The sequence below is a fragment of the Phycodurus eques genome, chromosome 2, assembly GCF_024500275.1.
Source record: "Phycodurus eques isolate BA_2022a chromosome 2, UOR_Pequ_1.1, whole genome shotgun sequence".
Classification (NCBI taxonomy): Eukaryota; Metazoa; Chordata; class Actinopteri; order Syngnathiformes; family Syngnathidae; genus Phycodurus; species Phycodurus eques.
Window position 1 is genome coordinate 30,383,342 of NC_084526.1, and position 21,053 is coordinate 30,404,394.

General features: G+C 39.9%; 1 protein-coding gene across 1 annotated transcript in view; it reads right to left on the reverse strand.

The window, feature by feature from the left end:
* The window catches only part of LOC133399109 (C-Jun-amino-terminal kinase-interacting protein 1-like), a 50,693-nt gene extending 33,452 nt beyond the window's left edge, over positions 1 to 17,241 (reverse strand). The window contains exons 1-2 of the mRNA XM_061670237.1: positions 16,934 to 17,241; positions 6,094 to 6,205 (exon numbers count right to left, since the gene is read on the reverse strand). Coding sequence (XP_061526221.1) covers positions 6,094 to 6,205; positions 16,934 to 16,989 — 168 coding nt within the window. The 5' untranslated portion in view covers positions 16,990 to 17,241. The remainder of the gene's footprint in view (positions 1 to 6,093; positions 6,206 to 16,933) is intronic.
* Between the last annotated feature and the right edge of the window lie 3,812 nt (positions 17,242 to 21,053).

The following is a 21,053-nucleotide window of genomic DNA, read 5'->3' on the forward strand; positions in this document are numbered from 1 at the left end:
TGCCAGTGATTATCCTCTCAATAAAATTGTCACAAGACACTGTTGTTGTTTACATTGACGAGGCAGGGTCCTTTCCGTCCATGAGTAAATGAGATGACGTGAGCAGTATCCAAGGAGGCAGTTCAAACGAGCCCTTGGTTTATTTTCAGCTCGAACACATGTGGGTAGGGAGTAAAACTAGGTTGCCATGGAAATAATGTAGCTCCAGTTGCTGCTTTGCTGAAACATCTCTTACCCCACACCCTCCCTCACGTTCAGTATGCTGTTTAATTCCTATTAATCTCATTGGCACTTCCATCCAGCCTTTACGTTATTAGTAATTTGTTGTCATTGATTTTATTGATTACGTTTTAGACCACTAAGTACATGAAGTTCATTCATTAATTTTCCACTACATGGCCTGTTAAGGGTTGTGGGTAAGTTGGAGTCTATCCAGGCAGAGGTTGCGTGAGAGCAGGGGTAGACCCTGGACTGGATGTAAGTCAATCACAGGCATATAGGGCATATAGTGACAACAAATTACTAATAATTAAAAAAACACGATATATCCTGCACTACGCATGTGCATGTCCCATGAGTCCCGAGAGGCGGGGTACACCCTGAACAGGTCGCCAACCAATTGCAGGACACATAAACAAACAGCCATTTGCACTAACATTCACACCTAGGGGCATTTCAGTGTCAATTAACCTACCATGCATGTTTTTGGGGTGTGGGAGGAAACCGGACTACCCGGAGGAAACCCATCCAGGCACGGGGAGAACATGCAAACGCCAGACAGACAAGGCCGGATTTGAACCCGGGTCCTCAGAACTGTGAGGCTGATGTGCTAACCAGTCGTCCACCGTGCCATGTCATAAATCATTGCGAGGCACAATTCACCAAACGTTGGGTTGTTGGCCCACTAAGAATGTGAGCTGACTGAGATTGGACGTGTGGGTGACGTCGGGGGGCTATTTTGAGCTTGTCTCTCGCTCCCATTCATGTAACAGGAACTGGCCGCGACAACCATTCCATTCGACAATGAATGTAAGCTTCACTATCTCATCCACCACAGTTACCTTAAAAATTACAAATATAGTATTGTTGTAAAACACAACATGTATACTTTATAGAATGTATTTTTATCTCTGCAGTGGCTGAGACTTGCCCGCATAAAACCTGGAAAAGCTGTGTGAGATGATGGGCAGGTAACAGCCATGAAATGGTCAGGTAAAATTAGGGTTGGGCATCGTTTAAATTTGAGCGATTCCGGTCCCGAATCCGGTTCCTCATTTCGCTTCCGGTTCCACTTCTCTTAAGGTGCTGCGTCAAAAAAGTTTGCATGGTTAAAATAAAGGGTGTCCAAATTATGAACATTAGCAGTCTGCAGTATAAACTAAAATGAACATTTGACTCGGGGTTCTTTATAGCCAGTATCAATATCAAACCTATGAACATAAAGGCAATGTGTGTGGAACTAACCCACTTGACTTAATATCCATTAATTAATGTTTGAGCTAAAAGTTAAATATAGCATTGTTAAAATAGTTGTTTGCAACTGTTTTATCACATCAAATTGTTTATATGTGCACGTTTTAACTTGACTTCCTGTTTTAAGCTTGTAGCTTTGTATTTTGAAGGGTACGCACCAGAACTCAGGATTTTAGCACAAAAAGTAACGTCACATGACACCGGTGAATTTTGAAAGCGAAAGTAAACCTAGACGACAAGAAAAAGAGTAATAAAAAAAAATGTTGATTCCTTTACCTACCCACCGATGAAGTACAAGGTTAGTGTTTGTGATACTGTGAGACGTTTATGTGAATTTTGTTGAAATTCATTGTGATGTAAAGTTGCTAGTTTGACCTTTGATGAAGTTTTACCTCAATGTTAAGCTTTTTTTTTCTGTCATCCGGTCTTACGTTGTTTTGAAGACCAAAGTAAAAGCTAAAATCCATCAGTGCAAAAGTGCAACCCACCGTTTAACTTGTTGGGCGCCTCAATATTGGCATAGATGTATTGTTTGACTCACCCAATTTGACTTGATTGAAGCTGCGTGCGGTGTAGGTGTAGGCAGAGCGGGAGGCACCGCGTCAGACTTCTGCACATTGTGAAAGCCTCCTTGGCACAATATAATCTTATTCCAAGTGTTGCACTGAGGCGACTGGTCATTTATTTTAACAAAGTTGAGACACACTTTTGTTCGCCGTTGCCCACAAGCATGTCTTCGTGTGCATTCTTCTTCGTTGGCTTTCACCACCACTTTCTTTTCGGCGGACCCTAGGCAACGAAACTTGGAACGTTAGTACCGGTTCCAATCGGTTCTCGATTCACGAACCCAACCCTAGGTATAATATCCATCCATCCATTTTCTGAGCCGCTTCTCCTCACTAGGGTCGCGGGCATGCTGGAGCCTATCCCAGCTATCATCCGGCAGGAGGCGGGGTACACCCAGAACTGGTTTCCAGCCAATTGCAGGGCACATACAAACAAACAACCATTCGTACTCACATTTACACCTACGGGCAATTTAGACTATCCAAATCATGCATGTTTTTGGGATGTGGGAGGAAACCGGAGTGCCCGGAGAAAACCCACGCAGGCACGGGGAGAACATGCAAACTCCACACAGGCGGGGCCAGGGATTGAACCCCGGTCCTCAGAACTGTGAGGCAGACGCTCTAACCAGTCTCCACCGTGCCGCCTAGGTATAATATATAAGCTATAAATATATGAATATAATTACCAAAACTACGTCATACTGTCGGTGATTTCAAATCCTGTCATTTCCAAGCAGTTTATGTTCAAAGGCTTTTGCATTCAAACGACAAACCGCATAGATGTCAAACTTAAACCATGTCACAGACACATTTCGACCTATGTTATGCATAAAACAGTAGAAAAAAATCATTATAATGGAAGGCGACCTTTAAATATCCATTTGCTGTTTCATCTGAATTGTTCCTTGGTCCTTTGCTCTTTCTTCTTTGATGACATAACAGCCAGCCCCCCCCCCCCCCAAGGCCCACATTCAGAGCTAGAGCTATTACAATATATTATGTTCAGGAAGGCTATTCTATGTTTAGCACCCCAAATAAGAAGGCATGAAAAAGCATAGCAAAATATCCTAAAATATCAAATGCTAATCTGCTAACGTAAATGACTCAGGGGAAGAAAAGCTTTCGACCCTCCTGTTTGTTGTCTTGGTTACAAGAAAAGAAATGAATAATACGGGTGATGGAGGAAGCGGCATCAATGGTTCAGAGAGAACAGAGCTGAAGAGATCTGACAGAATAATACATTCACCTCTCTTGCGTTTGCTCTCTGTAGCCGTCATAATTTGTCTCTGGGTCTTTATTTTATAGTTCAAACATCATCCAATTAAATAAAAATACAAATCATTCATTTACTATTGCACAAGTTCAAAAAACACACAGTGCAGTAGGGGCTCAGGGTGCCCAAAACGTGCTTTAAGATAATGAAATAACATGACACAGTGTGGGATTATATGCAGTAAACTCATCACACACACTTTTACCAAATGTGCCTGAGTCGGGCATCTGGCATCTATCCACTACTGGCAGGAAGCTACAGACCAACAACCCTGTGAGAATGACATCAAATCTCTATGTCCTGTTCACCTTTGGACTGTATAGTCTAACTTTGTTGTGTAAAAAAATTAAGGTGCACAGCAAAAATTAATTAGACAGAATGAATTAAAACAACACCTTTTGATGAGCTCGTTTTTCTAAATCATGCAATGAGCCCTCGTGATCTGTCAGGTTGATTCTTGCCTCTTACCGAAAAGTCCATTTCACACAGTTTCTGCAATATGGGGTGCATCAAAATACATGAAAGTGGAAGAAAATTACAGTAGATTGTGTTTTGTAGTACTGTGCGAAATTACGATCTACAGCATATCGTAGTGCACTCTTCAAATGTTTACCAAACCCTCAATCGTACTAAATCGGGATTTTGACGTGCGGGGTATTAGGTTAGCACTGCTGCTACACTAATGAAGCATCTGAGGTGGGTTAGGGTGTCTCACGTCAGCTCAGCCCCCGCTCTGTTACATTTGTGTAACAATTGGAATGACCATAAATCAGTTAGACCTGCCTGTGAGTACAATGCAAGGATGATGTTCTAAAGAGGTGACTGTTACAGTACACGGTTCACCAGTGTGTTCAATAAACAGAGTCTCAGTCTGTACAGTTTGCACGTATTTCAAAAGAGTATGAGTTAGTGAATTTTTGTGTGAGAAAAATGACTTTTGACGCCCTACAAATCGCATGCTACACAAACACTGTATGGACAACGAATTAAGTTTAATGTAACTGCAACAATGTTATTACTTTATGGTAACATTTTTACATCACCGGCAAATATTCATTTATGGCACTGCTAGAGGAGCAAGAATGTAAATAATATACCATCCACGGAGAGCTTAGAAGAGAACAAAATGGAACTGTTTAATTCCACTCTTAACTACAAGTTCCTAAGTGTGTTTCTACCCTAACCAGCTGATGGCTGTAATTTTGAATGCTTTTAAGCTCATTTTTAAACCATCTGTAGCTCTTATAGATTTCTTTTAATTGTTTTTACCATAACCTGCTGTTCCTGGAACTCTGAAGTCTTTTATATTGTTTTTAATCTCTCTGTAGCACTTTGAGATTTCTTTGAATAAAATGTAAAGTGTGTAGCTCATTTTACACTATGTGAGTCCCAGGATGAATATGTCTTGAAACAATGAGTCCCAGCCCTGGAACAATGAGTCCCTGCAACTAACCCTCATCACGGAGTATACAGATACAGTAATCCTCCGCTACTGTATACGACGGTTGTTGCTTCGCGGTCCCGCTATATTGCAGATTTTTATTTGCACAGTTTGGACAATATTTTTGTGTTATCCATTACTCTTGCTCTCTCTCAATATATTATGTTGCAGCCTGCCATGATAGCAAATACTTTTGGACAATATATTTTCCCAAACACGATAAACAATAGTATTGTTGATCTTTTTATTTATGCCATTTTTTTATTTATGCCATTGATATCATGATAATCATAATAATTGAAAAAAAAAACCTTTAAGAAAAGAAAAAAAAAAAATCCTTTTTAAGAACAGTTAACTTTCAATTCTAAAGAATACTGAACATTAGCATTGTACTGTATAAAAATAAATACCATACCTTTGATAAATAGAAAATATAATTAAATCAGGGCAGCACGGTGGACGACTGGTTAGAGCGTCAGCCTCACAGTTCTGAGGACCCGGGTTCAATCCCCAGCCCCGCCTGTGTGGAGTTTGCATGTTCTCCCCGTGCCTGCGTGGGTTTTCTCCGGGCACTCCGGTTTCCTCCCACATCCCAAAAATATGCATGAATTGGAGACTCTAAATTGCCCGTAGGTGTGAATGTGAGTGCGAATGGTTGTTTGTTTCTATGTGCCCTGCGATTGGCTGGCAACCAGTTCAGGGTGTACCCCACCTCCTGCCTGATGACTGCTGGGATAGGCTCCAGCACGCCCACGACCTTAGTGAGGAAAAGCGGCTCAGAAAATGGATGGATGGATAAATAAATCAGACTCAGGCTCTGTTCGCAATTGGCTATTTCTGACCATTTTCTGTGTATTGTTTGAATTACAGATTCTGGTGATATACTGGTGCATTAAGATACGAATTGAAATCATACCAAGTAACTCAAACACTTATCTCAAATCATCTTTCCCATTGTAATTAATGGAAATGTCATTAACTGGTTCCAAAATATTTGTAATGTGTTTTCAATTTATGTATTTTTTTATTTTTATCTTTTTTACAAGAAAAATAAAATATTTCCTATAATATTGCCTTTTACACTGCTACAATCCCGCTGCTGATACAACCTTTGCAAGCTGAGAACTGTGCGATTCGCCTTTCACAGAGAACAATGACAAAGTGGAAAAAAAGTGTGAAAGGGTCTTAAGTCAACTGGCAAAGGCCCAGCTTCCCCTTTGTCTCGAAAATGCATAAACTGGATCCTGGAGCAAAATACAGTGGACTACAAAATGCATATCTGATGAATCTTTACAGAAAAAAACCCAAATGTTTTAGTCCTTTTGCTACAGTCTTACCTTTATATCCGGGCCATTGCAGTTGAGGCTCATTCCACATTCATCTGTGATCTCCGTAATCTCTGACAGGTCATCATCTTCAAACTCACCCAAGCTAATGTCATGGGTCAACCTGGTCAAAGAAAAATGTGACAAGAGTTTAGAGGAACAGCCTCATCCCCAATCGTAAATTACCAGTCTGACAGAAAGACTACACCATGCCAAGCAATGGCCTCACAGATCACAAGGTCATGAAAAGAATCAGTTAAAAGGTCCGTAGTCATTGTCTAAAATGTACATCTGCAGAATAACAACACTACGACTTCACAGCACATTTTTAGCAGTCTTGGCTTCACAGTGTTTATTCCATTCGCAATTAAATTCAATCAACTCAAAAGGCACCTACAACCCCAGGATGACCCCTGGAAATGAGATTATCCTCGACAAATGCATCCTGAATTGCATGAAACAGGATCTAGTAAAACATTATTTGTGCATACACAGTGTCTTTTGAACTTTAAGTATAAGCACAGACAGATCGGCGGCATAATTTATTTCACTTCCAATATTTTACAATTACGTCTGCCTTTTATCTTTGTCCTGTATAGCCTTGTAGGTATAAAAGATAGGACACAATGATACAAAAAAAAAAAGAGACTAAGGCCCACCTCACACCGAGCCAAGTGGCTGAAACTGACTGAACTGTCACAATTTGGAAGGTTCAATGTGTGGTGAACCGCATCGCAATACTGCAAGATGTAACAGCCAATCAAAAATGGACATAAACTTTCGGTTTTCAGCCTAAGAAAGATGCAGATGCAGATAGCTGGCAGGTGCTGTGCTCCCACCAGACAGTATCAATATAGTAGGTACAGTATATAAGTATATATATATATATATATATATATATACACACACACACACACACACACATACATACATATAGATACAGCGGCTGAAACAAGTATTTAACACGTCACAATTTTTCTCATTAAATATATTTCTAAAGGTGTTATTGACATGAACATTTCACCAGATGTTGAGAACAACTCAAGTAACTGAGACATATATAGAAAGTAGAAGAACTAAGCTAAGAAATTCCGTTGTGTGTAATGATATGAAATGACACAAGGGAAAAGTATTGAACACGCCAACTGGTATTTATTTCATACTTTGTACAAAAGCCTTTGTTTGCAATGACAGCTTCAAGATGCCTCCTGTATGGAGAAACTAGTCCCATGCGTTGCTGATTTTGACCCATTCCTCCGCACAAGCAGTCTTCAAATCTTGAAGGTTCCGTAGGCTTCTTTTGTGGACCTTGAGTTTCAGTTCTTTCCATAGATTTTCGATTGGATACAAGTCAGGTGATTGGCTGGGCCATTCTAGCAGCTTTATTTTTCTGTCTTTGAAACCAATTGAGAGTTTCCTTGGCAGTATGTTTTGGATCATTATCCTGCTGAAATGACTACCCTTGTTTCATTTTCATCATCCTCGTAGATGGCAGCAGAATTTTGTCAAGAATACCTCGCTACATTTGCCCATTCATCCTTCCTTCAATAATGTGAAGTTTACCAGTACTATTTTCAGAAAAGCAGCCCCACACCATCATGTTCCCACCTCTGAACTTCATTGTTGGTATGGTGTTTTTAGTGTGATGTGCAGGGCCATTTCTCCTCCAAATGTGGTGTGCATCATGTCATCCAAACAGTTAAATTTTGCTCTCATCCGACCAGATTATATTCTCCCAGTATTTAACTGGCTCGTCCAAATGTTGTTCAGCAAAACTTTAAACGAGGTTTGAGATGCTTTTTGTTTCAGCAATGGGGTCTTGTGTGGTGAGCGTGCATACAGGCCATGGCGGCCGAGTATATTACTCACTGTTTCCCTTGTGACAACAGTACCTGCTAATTCCAGGTCTTTTTAAAACTCTCCACAGATGGTCCTTGGCTCTTGGACAACTTTTTTGATTATTCTTTGTACTCCTCTGTGCAAGGAGAACCTGATCGAGGCAATTTTATGGTGGTATGATTGGCTTTCCAGTTGCATATTATGGCCCCAACCGTGCTCACTGGAATGTTCAGAAGCTTAGATATGCACCTGTAACAAATGCCATATTTTGCAACAATTACTTTGAGATGGTCTTGAGACAACTCTTTGCTCTTACCCGTCATGAGATGTGTCTTGACTCACATCTTGGCAATGTGACCTTCTTGTAGGCCATCAATTAGAACTGAACCCCCTGATATCCATTTGCACCGACAAGGAGCTGGATTGCTCTTTGATTATTGATAGATTTTAGGTCTTGGCTTTCCATACCTTTTTACACCTCCATTTCTTCTTGTGTTCAATACTTTCCCCCTGTGTCATTTCACATTATTACACACAACTAAATGTCTGATCTTATTTGTTCTACTTTCTTTGTATGTATGGGTTACTTGGGCTGTTCCCAACATCTGGTGAAAATTTCATGTCAATTGGAAATATATTTAGTGATATATATATATATATATATATATCTTTTACAAAAATACTTAACTATATTTATGATTTCATATGTACTGCAGCCTAGCTGTGGCTAGAAAGCAAAGCGCAGAGTTTCTGTCACCAAAATGCATGGGTGTAGTCGGGAATGGTCAATTTATCATTGCCAACAGCGTAAATAAATACAGATACTGTGTCCTTATTCTTGCCCATTTCATCTTCTTTGTGTTCATCTGCTTCTTCCTTGACAATCACAAATTGTTTTTGTGGTTCAATAAAATATAATTCAGTATAGCATATTGTAAATGGAGCCTCAAAACCTGACACAGGGTCACAGTCACTCACTCAGGGCAAGGTGGGCAAAAATAGTTAAGCTGAAGTGACATCAGTCTGACAATAATTTCAAGATAATGTCACGTCTGAAAAGAATGAAAATGCGCCTTGTATATAAATAGCTATGATCATCTAAAGACACCACTAGTAAGATGTGTATGAGATTCAGGCAATCAATATTTCTGTTTACATAATAATGAGGTACTGAAGAAGGAGAGAAAAGAGACAGAATTCCCAAATGGGTCCAAACACCTTCACCATAATATATAATACATGTACATCTAATAGGGCTAATAACATCAGTGAAGAGTAACTGATGGTGTAATGGTGCATTCGCCTGAGTTCGGTGCAGGCAATGTGGGTTCAGTTCCCACTCAGTGACGGTGTGAATGTGAGTGCGAGTGGTTGTCTGTGTCTATACGTGCCCTGAGACTGACTGTCGACCAGTTCTGGGTGTAGTCCGCCTTTCGCTTTAAGTCAGCTGGGATAGGCTCCAGCACCCCATGACCTTGACCAGGATAAGTGGTACTGAGAATGGATGGATGGATGAATGTCAGTAAATTCATGTAACTGTCATCAATGCTTAATTTCTTAAAATGAAACCCAACTTTTGACACATTCAATTTTTCAGGTTCTTTGAAATCATTTTGTTGTTACTTTTAAGGAAAATAGATAATAAGAAGCTTATTTTATATTCCATGTTTTCACTATTTATATGTTTACTAACTATGTGCATGACAGATCCAAGTTTGCAATCTTTGAAATGTGGCACCCCCTGCTAAAACCTGGATCCACAGTAAAGATTCTCTACACTGGCATTTGCTCACGTGTCTAACTCAACAAAATTTAAATTATTCGGCTCAGAGTTTTGAGCTTTCTAGACACATTTATGTTTGTGTACTGAAAACCCACAGCGTCTCAAATTTCACATCAGCATTCTCTGTGATCGATGAAGGCTTGAAATGGATTGTACATGTCAACTTTGTCATCCCCTTAAAATGATACCAACACCCTTCTAACATACATTAATTAATGAATCTGCTTGAATATCCTCCTTTTACAGCAAGAACAAATGCAGCATCCTAATACAACTGATAATAGTTTTGAGGCTATCATGGACAAAAAGTACATAATTATGTACATGCCACTGATTTGTGTTAAGCTGTGAAATATAAAGTTGCAAGAAAAAGTGATCTCTTCTAAATCACAACAAATGACAGTTTTCCTAAAGTAATACTACAAAACAATTATTGGTTTCCATGTTTTCATTGACCACAACATACAATCATCACATTGCGTGGTGGAAAAAAAAGTATGGGAACCTTTTAATTTAATAACTGGTTGACCTCCTTAGGTAGTGAAAACCATAACCAAATGCTTCTGTATTTGCATATCAGACCTGCACAACGGTCAGGAGGAATTTTGGACCATAAATCTTAGCAAAACCGTTTCACTTCAGCAATATTCATGGAATGTCTGGTGTGAATCGCACTCTTGAGGTCATGGTGCAGCATTTCTATTGGGTTTAGGTCAGGACTCTGACTGGGCCACTGAAGTCATTCACACTTGATGACTTACTCCTGTCCTTTGGGTGATTGTCCTGTTGCATCAGCCATCCTTTGCTCTGCTTCAGTTGGCAGACAGCTTGTACTAAGTTCTCCCATCATTCAATGTCTTGATAAACTGCAAACTTCAAACAGGTGGACGTGTGGCATGCTGGAGAAATGGCGCTGCTCATCTGGCGACATGGTGAAGGGCTCCTGCTGCATGTCTTTTGTTGGGTTGTAATGTTCCTGTTTAATATCTATTTTCGGTGGAATGGATGCACGGACTAATTGGAGGGGCATGTGCATGCTTTGGGTCGTACGCTGCGTGCACATCTAGAATAAATTGGGATTGAACCCCGGTCCTCAGAACTGTGAGGCAGACCCTCTAACCAGTCATCCACCGTGCCGCCTGTTTATGATCCAGGAAATTACAAAATAAATTATATAAATTAAAATAAATTATATAAATTACAAATTAATATTTGACCTCTCTGGGACTAATAAAGTATAACCTGTATAAGTAAGTATAAGTCATTATGATTATTCTTATCTAAAAATGTAAATGCTTTATATCACTAGCTCAAAAGAAAAAAGTAGTTAATTGTAAGTGAATTGGGAGGATCCAGAGCAGTTAATTTAAGTCTTAAGGAGTAAATCTCTTGGGTTGACTTTAACAATTAATGTATTATTCAGTCATTTTGGACCTATTCTAAGAATGTATCATCGTTCTCCCATGACAGCATTATAATTCATTTAACTTGGTCCAGTTGTGTTCACATCGATACTGTGTGCAGTCATAAACATCAACGTTCAATATACAATACTGGTCCAAAAATGTCGAGAAAAAAAGTTTGTTTCCAGTCTGGTTATTGTCTCTTCAAATCAATTGCCCAGATTGTATCACTTCAGATTGAGTGGAAGTACTCCCGGTATGTCACAACAGATGCTCAACCCACCGTTGACTGTGCTACATTGTTCTACAATGACATCAGGGAGTAGCAGCACTGCAGAGTTGATGCCTCAGCATTTCAGATGAACGTCTACATTATTCTAACAACGAGGGATAACAGGGCATTTTACAGCGGTGTTTGTTCTTCTGCTTGTGTTAATGAGGGACAGTGTGACCTCTCACACGGCACTGAAATGGATGTTTTTCTAATATCATAAATAGGAATTAGCATTCCAAATTTGAACTTGAAGAAGCCAATTCTTTGCAAATAAACAGAGGTGGGTAGAGTAGCCAAATATTAGATTCAAGCAAGAGTACTGTTACTTTAGAGTAATATGACTCAAGTAAAAGTAAAAAGTAGTCCTCCAAATATTTTCTTGAGTGAGTATAAGAAAGTATTCAGTGAAAAAAATGTAATGTAAATGTAAAATGAGTAACCCGTGAGTAACTTCGGATTAAAAAAAAGAGAATGAACGTCAAATTAAATTAAAATAATAATAATAATAATAATAATAATACTGTAGTATATGGGAGTCCACACACAATTAAAAATTGAAATGGTGACACATTTCCAATTTTAACTGCCCAAAAACCAACAACACATGCGTTGGGGCCTACAGAAATATTATTTGCTTTATTCACTTAAATGACTGAATGAAGAAGCTGTTTGCTGCTGACCAGACTGATTGATAGTGTTTGTCTGTGTGTGTGTGTTTGTTTGATAAGCACGCACGAGAGAGAGAGAGAGAGAGAGAAAGAGAGAGAGAGAGAGCGAGTGGGAGAGAGACATCTGCAACTCACTGCAAGGTGTTTTCTCAAGTTAGAAGTGGGCTGAAATTCCATGTTTGTGCAGTCACAATTTAAAAGACTATGCCGCATGACAAAGCTGTTGTTTTTCGGAGTCTGCAAGGTAAAGATTTCCAAAATGAGTCAATTTGATTGGCCCACGAAGTGCTTCTGTGCGGTCATGTGACTGCCTTGTGCCGTCTCATTGGTGAATTGGAGTCAAATGACACTCGTGATCATGTTGGATTGGCCACAACGGCGCGGAAGTCGATGGTGATATAGATATAAATAGATCGCACACGCAATAATGGATAAATAAATGTAGCGAGCGGCATGTTGATCATTGTAAGGGAGTAAAAGTATAGATTTTTCTTCACATAAATACTCAAGTAAAAGTAAAAAGTATGTTGCTTTCAAACAACTCTGATATGTACAATTTATCCAAAATGTTACTTGAGTAAATGTAACAGAGTAAATGTAATGCGTTACTACCCACCTCTGCAAATAACAGATAAGTTATCAATCACCCTCCATGTGTATCCCCCAAAACCATGCCTGACCCCACTTTGCCAACTGCAAAAGTTGCCTACAGACTGTGTCACTGGTACTGAAGTTAATAAATAAATGATTTCATAAATGAATAAATGCATCCATCTTCCATACCGCTTATCCTCACTCGGGTGGTAGGCGTGCTGGAGACTATCACAGCTAACTTTGTACACCCTGAACTGGTCGCCAGCCAATCGCAGGGCATACATAGACAAACAACCATTCGCACTCACATTCACACCTACGGGCAATTAAGAGTCTTCAATTAACCTACCATGCATGTTTTTGAGATGTGGGAGGAAACCGTAGTACCCGGAGAAAATCCACACAGGCACGGGGAGAACATGCAAACTCCACACAGGCGAGGCCAGATCTGAACCCAGGTCCTCAGAACTCTCAGGTAGATGTGCTAACCAGTCGTCCATCATTCCACCCTGAATGAATGAATTCATGAAAGAATGAATGAATAAATAAATAAATAAATGTATGGGTATTATATAGAATACATGAGTCTATATCTCTTCATGCTTCAGCTGCTTTATGGTGGGCACCATACAATATGAGAGCATAGACATAAGCAAGAAAGGTAATACAGTAACAGAATTATGAGATGAGGTTGACTGATATAAAATCTGATCATTCATATATACGTTATATGCTGCTGAATGCATCATGTCCAATCCGACATGATACAATACAACAGCGCTTGCATTTATTCTGCTGTAACACATGGTTACAGCTAAAGAGATTTTGGAGTTATTGTTATTCAGTACCTTTGACTTAAAGCTGTTGTTTCCATCACAATGATACATTGGAGTTCAACGGCCAAAATATCAATGTGGAGTTTGACTGAAAATATCCATCCATCCATCCATTATCTGAGCCACTTGTCCTCACAAGAGTCACAGGATTGACTAAAAATAAATAAATAAAATAATTATAATATGTGCCATATTACGCAAGCTGCCATTGTTTTTGGGTGGGCCGAGTTCAACTATTTTGACATTGGTTTCTATATTCTGCGGCTGGTTTTCATGCATTCGAGTCCATATGTTTGTGGGTATGGAAAGTTTTCATCCATCCATCCATTGTCTGTCCTGCTTTATCCTCACAAGGTTTGCGGGCGTGCTTGAGCCTATCCCAGCTATCTTCGGGCGAGAGATGGGCTACACCCTGAACTGGTCGCCGGCCAATCGCAGGGCACACATAAACAAACAACCATTCGCAGACCCCCTTAAATTTTTCACTCTTTGTTATATTGCAGCCATTTGCTAAAATCATTTAAGCTCATTTCCCCACCCACATTAATATACACACAGCACTCCATATTGACAGAAAAAAAAATAATTGTTGACATTTTTGCAGGTTTATTAAAAAAGAAAACAAGAAGCACCCTTTTGAGCTAATACAACCATGAGTCTTTTTGGGAATGATTTTGGTGGGCAGCCATTTTCACGTCTTTCCAGAGATGCTCAATTGGTTTTAAGTCAGGGCTGTGGTTGGGACATTCAAAAACAGTCACGGAGTTGTTCTGAAGCCACTCCTTCGGTATTTCAGCTGTGTGCTTAGGGTCATTGTCTTTTTTAAAGTGAACCTTCGGCCCAGTCTGAGGTTCTGAGCACTCAGGACAAGGTTTTCGTCCAGGATATCCCTGTATTTGGCTGCATTAATCTTTTCTTTGATTGCAACCAGTCTCCCTGTCCCTGCGGCTTACAAACAACCCCACAGCATGATGCTGCCACCACCATGCAGCCATGGCCCAATGGTTAAGATCATCATCTCCCACTGTGGGGGACCTAGGTTCAAGACCCCTACTGGACCATCTGCCAACATCACCCGGACTCACAGCTGTGGTGTCCTTGAGCAAGACACTGATACCCTGAAATGCTCCCCGGGTGCTTCAGCTGACCCCTGCTCCAGTGTGTTCCACTAACATGTGTATGTGTTCACTTTGATGGGTTAAATGCAGAGAACAAATTTTGTGTGCATGCATACATGTTCATGACAATAGAAGATTCTTATACTTCTTCACTGTTGGGACTGTATTGGACAGGCGATGAGCAGTGCCTGGTTTTCTCCACACATGCCACTTAGAATTAAGGCCAACAATTTCTATCTCTGTCTCATCAGACCAGATAATCTTATTTGTCACCATCTTGGGAGTCCTTCAGGTGTTTTTTAGCAAGCTCCATGCGGGCTTTCATGCGTGTTGCACTGAGGAGAGGCTTCCGTTGGGCCACTCTGCCATAAAGCCCCAACTGGTGGAGGGCTGCAGTGATGGTTGACTTTCTAGAAGTTTCTCCCATCTCCCGACTGCATCTCTGGAACTCAGCCACAGTGATGTTTGGGTTCTTCTTTACCTCTCTCACCAAGGCTCTTCTCCCCCAATTGCTCAGTTTGGACGGAAGGCCAGCTCTAGGAAGGGTTCTGATCATCCCAAAGGTCTTCGATTTCAGGATTATGGAGGGCAATGTGCTCTAAGGAAACTTAAGTGCAGCAAAAAGTTTTTTTGTAATCTTGGCCAGATGTGTGCCTTGCCACAATTCTATCTCTGAGCTCTTCAGGCAGTTCCTTTGATCTCGTAATTCTCATTTGCTCTAACATGCACTGTGAGCTGTAAGGTCTTATATGGACAGGTGTGGGGCTTTCCTCATCAAGTCCAGTCAGTATAATCAAACACAGCTGGACTCCAATGAAGGTGTAGAACCATTTTAAGGATGATCAGAAGAAATGGACAGCACTTAAATATAAATATATATATAGTGTCACAGCAAAAGGGTGCTTCTACTAAATACTGAGCAAAGGGTCTGAATACTTATGGCTGTGTGATATTTCAGTTTTTCTTTTTTAATAAATCAGCAAAGATTTCAACAATTCCGTTTTTTTGTCAACATGGTGTCCCGTGTTTACATTAATGAGGGAAAAAAAATTACTTAAATTATTTTAACAAATGGCTGCAATATAACAAAGAGTGAAAAATTTAAGGGGGTCTGAAAACTTTTCCTACCCACTGTATTTGACAAGAAGGACCAATGAGTGTTAGCGCTTCTTGTGTTACCTGCTAGCAAGCTACCACTGACAGGTTAACTGGCATATACTTATTACTTGTAACCAAAATGCAGGTGTGTGTGTGTGTATGTCTGAGTGTGTCCAGGTGTGTGCATGCGTGTGTGTATGTGTGTCCGTGTGTGTATGTGTGTGTGCAAATTAAGGGAGTGATTAATCTGTTTCATTGCTTTTAACGTTTTAAAAGTTTACTTAAGTGTAAACAAAATCAAGAAGGCATCGGTTTGAATGCTGGGACGAAATATTGCAAAAACGATTCCAATGGGAAAGTCTACCAGCGTCATATGCTCAAACTTCGAGGTACCACACTTATGCACTCCAATACAACACCACCAGATGCTATTTCAATAACTATTTCTGCAACAACTGAAACATTTTACGTTTTGTCAAGTAAAAGCATAGATTTTTAAAGCAGAGTTTTTACATTTAACTGACCTGCAGTCATTCAGTTTATGATGGTTGGGACACATTGAGATTACTTTTTAACATCTAAACCCAATTAAGATGGCTAAAAATATTCTAAAAGTGAATGTTATTCAATCTGTTCCATTTAGATTGTGTCAGGGACCTAACAAAGTGGCCAACAACAGCATAGTGCCATTACATATGTCAGGAGCATCACACTAAACATATTGAACCTGGCATTTAGTTGTTAAATTAGATTAATGTGCAGCATACCTGCAGCTGTGCACAATGATTCACACCTTTATATTCCTACTTAGAGACTACATTGCTGCAAGCTGCTGGTCATTCATCAGCTTTGCCTTCTTGCAAGGACACTCTTAGGAACAGAGCAGGACGGTCCTGTCAGATGCCACACATCCACATCATTTGATGTATGAAAACAAGCCCAACACTTGCCTTTTCACACAGAGCTTTTCCTGCACTCACGCCACTGTCAGAACAACATTATGCGAGTTATGAATTCCCTGGACATGCTATTTTTTGTCTGCAGGCTCTACATCTCTTCCTGACACACAAAGGCATATGCATACCCCTCCATTCAAGGGCAAGCCTGTCCTGAGCTTTAACATGCAAAGACTCTGCAAATAGAAAGAGGACATGTAAACAGTTGCACACAAACACAAGGTCACACAGCCATGTTGCTGCGTGCCAGGAAAAAAAAGAGAAAACGTTCACAGTGTCCTACCATTTTTCCCATTGGTCCTCCATCCAACCCTCTTCTCCTTCGCCTCCCGAGTCCATACTGTAAGTGAGCAGGGCATCCGAAGCCGAGAAGAGGAGAAGGAGCGAGGGGTTTGGAGAGTGAAGGAGGGAGGGAGTGTGAAGGGGAGGAGCATCAAGAAGGAGAGCTGGAAGAAAGGGGTGAGGTGCAGCTCATACGGGTCGATGGAAGAAGCGTTAGATTCAGCTCTTGCTGCTGCTTCTCTTCCAGAGAAGAGATATTGAGGGGGAATTATTTAAAATAGAGAAGCTAAGGCCATCTAAGAGGAGCATTATTCAATCCGTTTCCGCCTTTCCAATCTGATGTTTACACTGCCTGTGTGGATCAGATTGACGATGCTAAGGCAGGAAAATGCTGGCGTAAGCCGAATACCCAATTGGACAGAAAGCCCAGACAAGAGAAACATCAGCACAACAGGGCACTCCTCTCACTATGCACCATAGTCGTGCTCAATTATTCATGAGGTCCAGTGATCACACACTTTTTTTCTGTCATTCCCTTTCCATTCATCTGAATAAAATACTATTGTAGCTTATAGCAGTTACAATGGTCACCACTCTTAGCTGTAATGATAGCGTCGTACTAACCAACACCGCAATAAAGAGGCACACCCATTTAAAATGTGGGTTTTCATGTGGAACAAACAAATCCTGAAATTGGGTTGAAAAATGTACATAGGGGTGAAAATATACAGTGCTGCCAAATGTTATGGAACGTCCGTATTTTGTTACAGAAATAACTGAACGCTGACTCGTTACGGCCCTAACACCGATTGTTCGTTCTGGATATTGGGAGGAAAAAAATCCAATGCTCTCCGGTGTCTGGCCACCGTGACGAAAATGTCCTAAATTAATTCATTGAAATAAGCAGTGTAGTCTTAAAAAAACAAGAGACACAGAGAGAGAGAGAGAGAGACAGAGAGAGAGAGAGAGAGAGAGAGAGAGAGAGAAGCTGCTTAGTGCATGCTATTTTATTACGCCAGTCAGGGGGGCAGTGTCAACGCATTGTAAGTCACTTATCATCGCCTCCATGGCAGCTGATAAACTTCACTTCTTACCATGCTTCTTACACGTGTCGTTTACATTATCACGAAGGGGGGAGGAGTGAGAAGGAAAAGATGGAAAACCTGATGCTAATTGCTAAGCTATCGTGTCTTTACGTCGCAAGACACCGAAAAAAAATGATTGGGTTAACAGTACACTTGTCACATAGTTCTGGCTGGAATCGCGTTATGGCAGAGAGTAACCCAAGTTTGAACAACAAAATAACGAGCCAATTAATACGCGTCTGGATGTATAAATGTAAAATAATTCACGACCTCACAAGACCGGACCCCCTGAACCGGAAATGAATGAATACGTCACTGGAGATCAGGTTAAAAGTATATTAGTAATAATGATAAGTATTTATTATTTAAGGTATATCATATAAATAGCATTTACGAGACGACATCTTTACATTCACAAAATAGAAAGCTAAACTATTGTCCAAGGTTGAAAATAGAATTGGTAAAGGGTAATTAATCCATAGACAGATATTTTTGACGATGGCATGTCAAAATTTCATGTACTTTAATTCAAGCGTCCACCATTACTAGGTTCATACAATAAAAACATTAAAACAACCAATATTGAAGCTATAATTTATTAACGATAGCGATTATAGAGGAATGATTATGTTGTACAATTGAACAGTATTCAGAATCATTTTTATCCTATTACAAAATATACTGCAATAACTGTCCCACGGTAATGTTCTTGACAACATTTGGAAAATATGCAAATTCTGAAAAACGTATAAAAATTGTTCTGGAAGTGAATTTCTATAGTTTGGCAGCGCTAAATATGTAACATGAGGATTCATAAAATAATGTGATTGTAAAAGCATTTAGAGTTTTATTACAGATTTAATACCTCAATTTCTTGCAATATTTCACTCTGTCTCTTTTCATCGTTCCACTGATTTTGATTTCAATCTTTTGCATGGAATAACACTCAAATTATATATATTTTTTTTTTACAAAAACTAAAGGAATCATTGTAACTGGGTGATTGTATAGTGTATTAACTAAAGCATTCCAAAAGAAATGATAATTTGCCTAGTAATCCATTTTATAAGACAATACCAAAAGAAATAAACTCATTTAGTTTTATTAACAAGGTGTCCCTGAACACAGCTCATTCACACAGGCACTGACTGCCAATGTAAAAGTGAAGGGCAGCTGCACTGAACTGCATATCAGCATTAATTACACGAACAAATGGTTACCCAAAATAACAATGTACAAAAAAACAAAATACAATAAAACTGACACAGAGATGCATAGTTACCGCCGTCTGAATGTGGTGGTTTTTGAAGTTGTGACTCCCACCTCATTCCACTCTTTCTGGATCTCTGCTAGGTTCTTGAATCTTCTCTGTTTGATAATCCGCTGATCCGCTTATCCTCACTAGGGTCCCAGCTATCTTCGGGCGGGAGGCGGGGTACATCCCTAAACCGGTCGCCAGCCAATTGCAGAGCACATAAAAACAAACAATCATTTGCACTCACATTCACACCTACGGGCAATTTAGAGTCTTCAATCAACCTACCACGCATGTTTTTGGGATGTGGGAGGAAAACCCACACAGGCACGGGGAGAACATGCAAACTCCACACAGGTGGGGCCGGGATTTTAACCCTGGTCCCCAGAAGTGTGAGGCAGATTTTATATGTATATGTACTGTTTCCCTATGTTGAGAGTTCAAATACTGTTACAAGCACACACAATTGTAATTCCAAACAAAACTGGGACCCGCGTTCTATGCCGAGTAAGGGCCAGCTTTCTCGATTGGAATGTGCAGATTCAGCAGAATTAAGAGAGAGGGAAGGAAAGGGAGGAAGCAAGAGAGAGAGAGAGAGCAAGAGAGAAGTTAGAGCTCATCATGATGAGAACTGCAAGGGGCAACAACTGCCATCTGCTCCAACTGAGGGTTGCTTACAAACCAGTTCAATTCAATCCACTGAACCAAAGCGTTCTTGTTGAAAAGCCTGTTTTTGTTTTTTTTTAATTCGAGAGCGCTATTTTATCGGAGGGAAAGTGTTTAAATCTAAGTCAAAACGACAGTGCAATTTATGTGATACATCTTTATTCCCAGTAAAATTTTCAATATTGCAAATAACCTCAATAAAACGATAATAAAAAATAAAGAACAAAGCCTAATTTTCTGATGAAGTCCCTGCCTCATGTAGACTGTTTTAATCCATAATAAATATAACAATGGGCCACTTTCGTGTAATTCTTTTGTCTTTTCAACAACAAATGCAGACTGAATACAGTATTTGACATATTGTAATGCCCTTGGATGTGGTCAAGGATGACAGAGTCGTTGATGCCTTTCAAAATACAGTGAAGCACATTCATACAACAGCTGCTCTCGGTTACAACTACAACACTGGCTCTCAGACTGGAGCAAGCTACACCTTAAAATGTTCCTTTGCTCTTTCATCTGAATTGTTCCTTTTCTCTTTCATCCTTGCTGACGCCACAACTCCCTCTCAACTTTGCCGACACTACAAAATACAGTGCCTTCTTTTTCGTAGTTTTCCCATTTTGGGGTAGCTATTGTGGCTAAGCCTTCTCCAACTGTTACTAGTAGGGGGACTCCTTTTGTCAATTTCTTTCCTTAAATTTCATTATAACTGTTACAATGACAATAAATACATTTTAAGTCCTCTTATTCTTACGTACTCCATTTGTTCGAGGCCTAATTCCATGTAAGTTTAGTTATAGGTTTTAAAGACAGCTGCCCTTCCTGACTTAAACCCTCCCTATTTATTATATATATAAAGTTGTGCCAAAGAGTAACAAGGTGTGGTCCTGGAAGATTTATCGTGCCAATACAAAAATTATACTCAACTGACTCACAACATGGCAAATATACATGGACAACAGTCATGGGTTGACGCTGATTTCCGCATCCTCCAGACTGAATTATATTTTTTAGGCCAAGTTACTGTTGCGTCTCAGTAACAAAATATCTGTTAAAAAAGCTGTAATCACAGACCGAGACAGCAACGCGCCTTTATTGAAGATCGTTAGGTT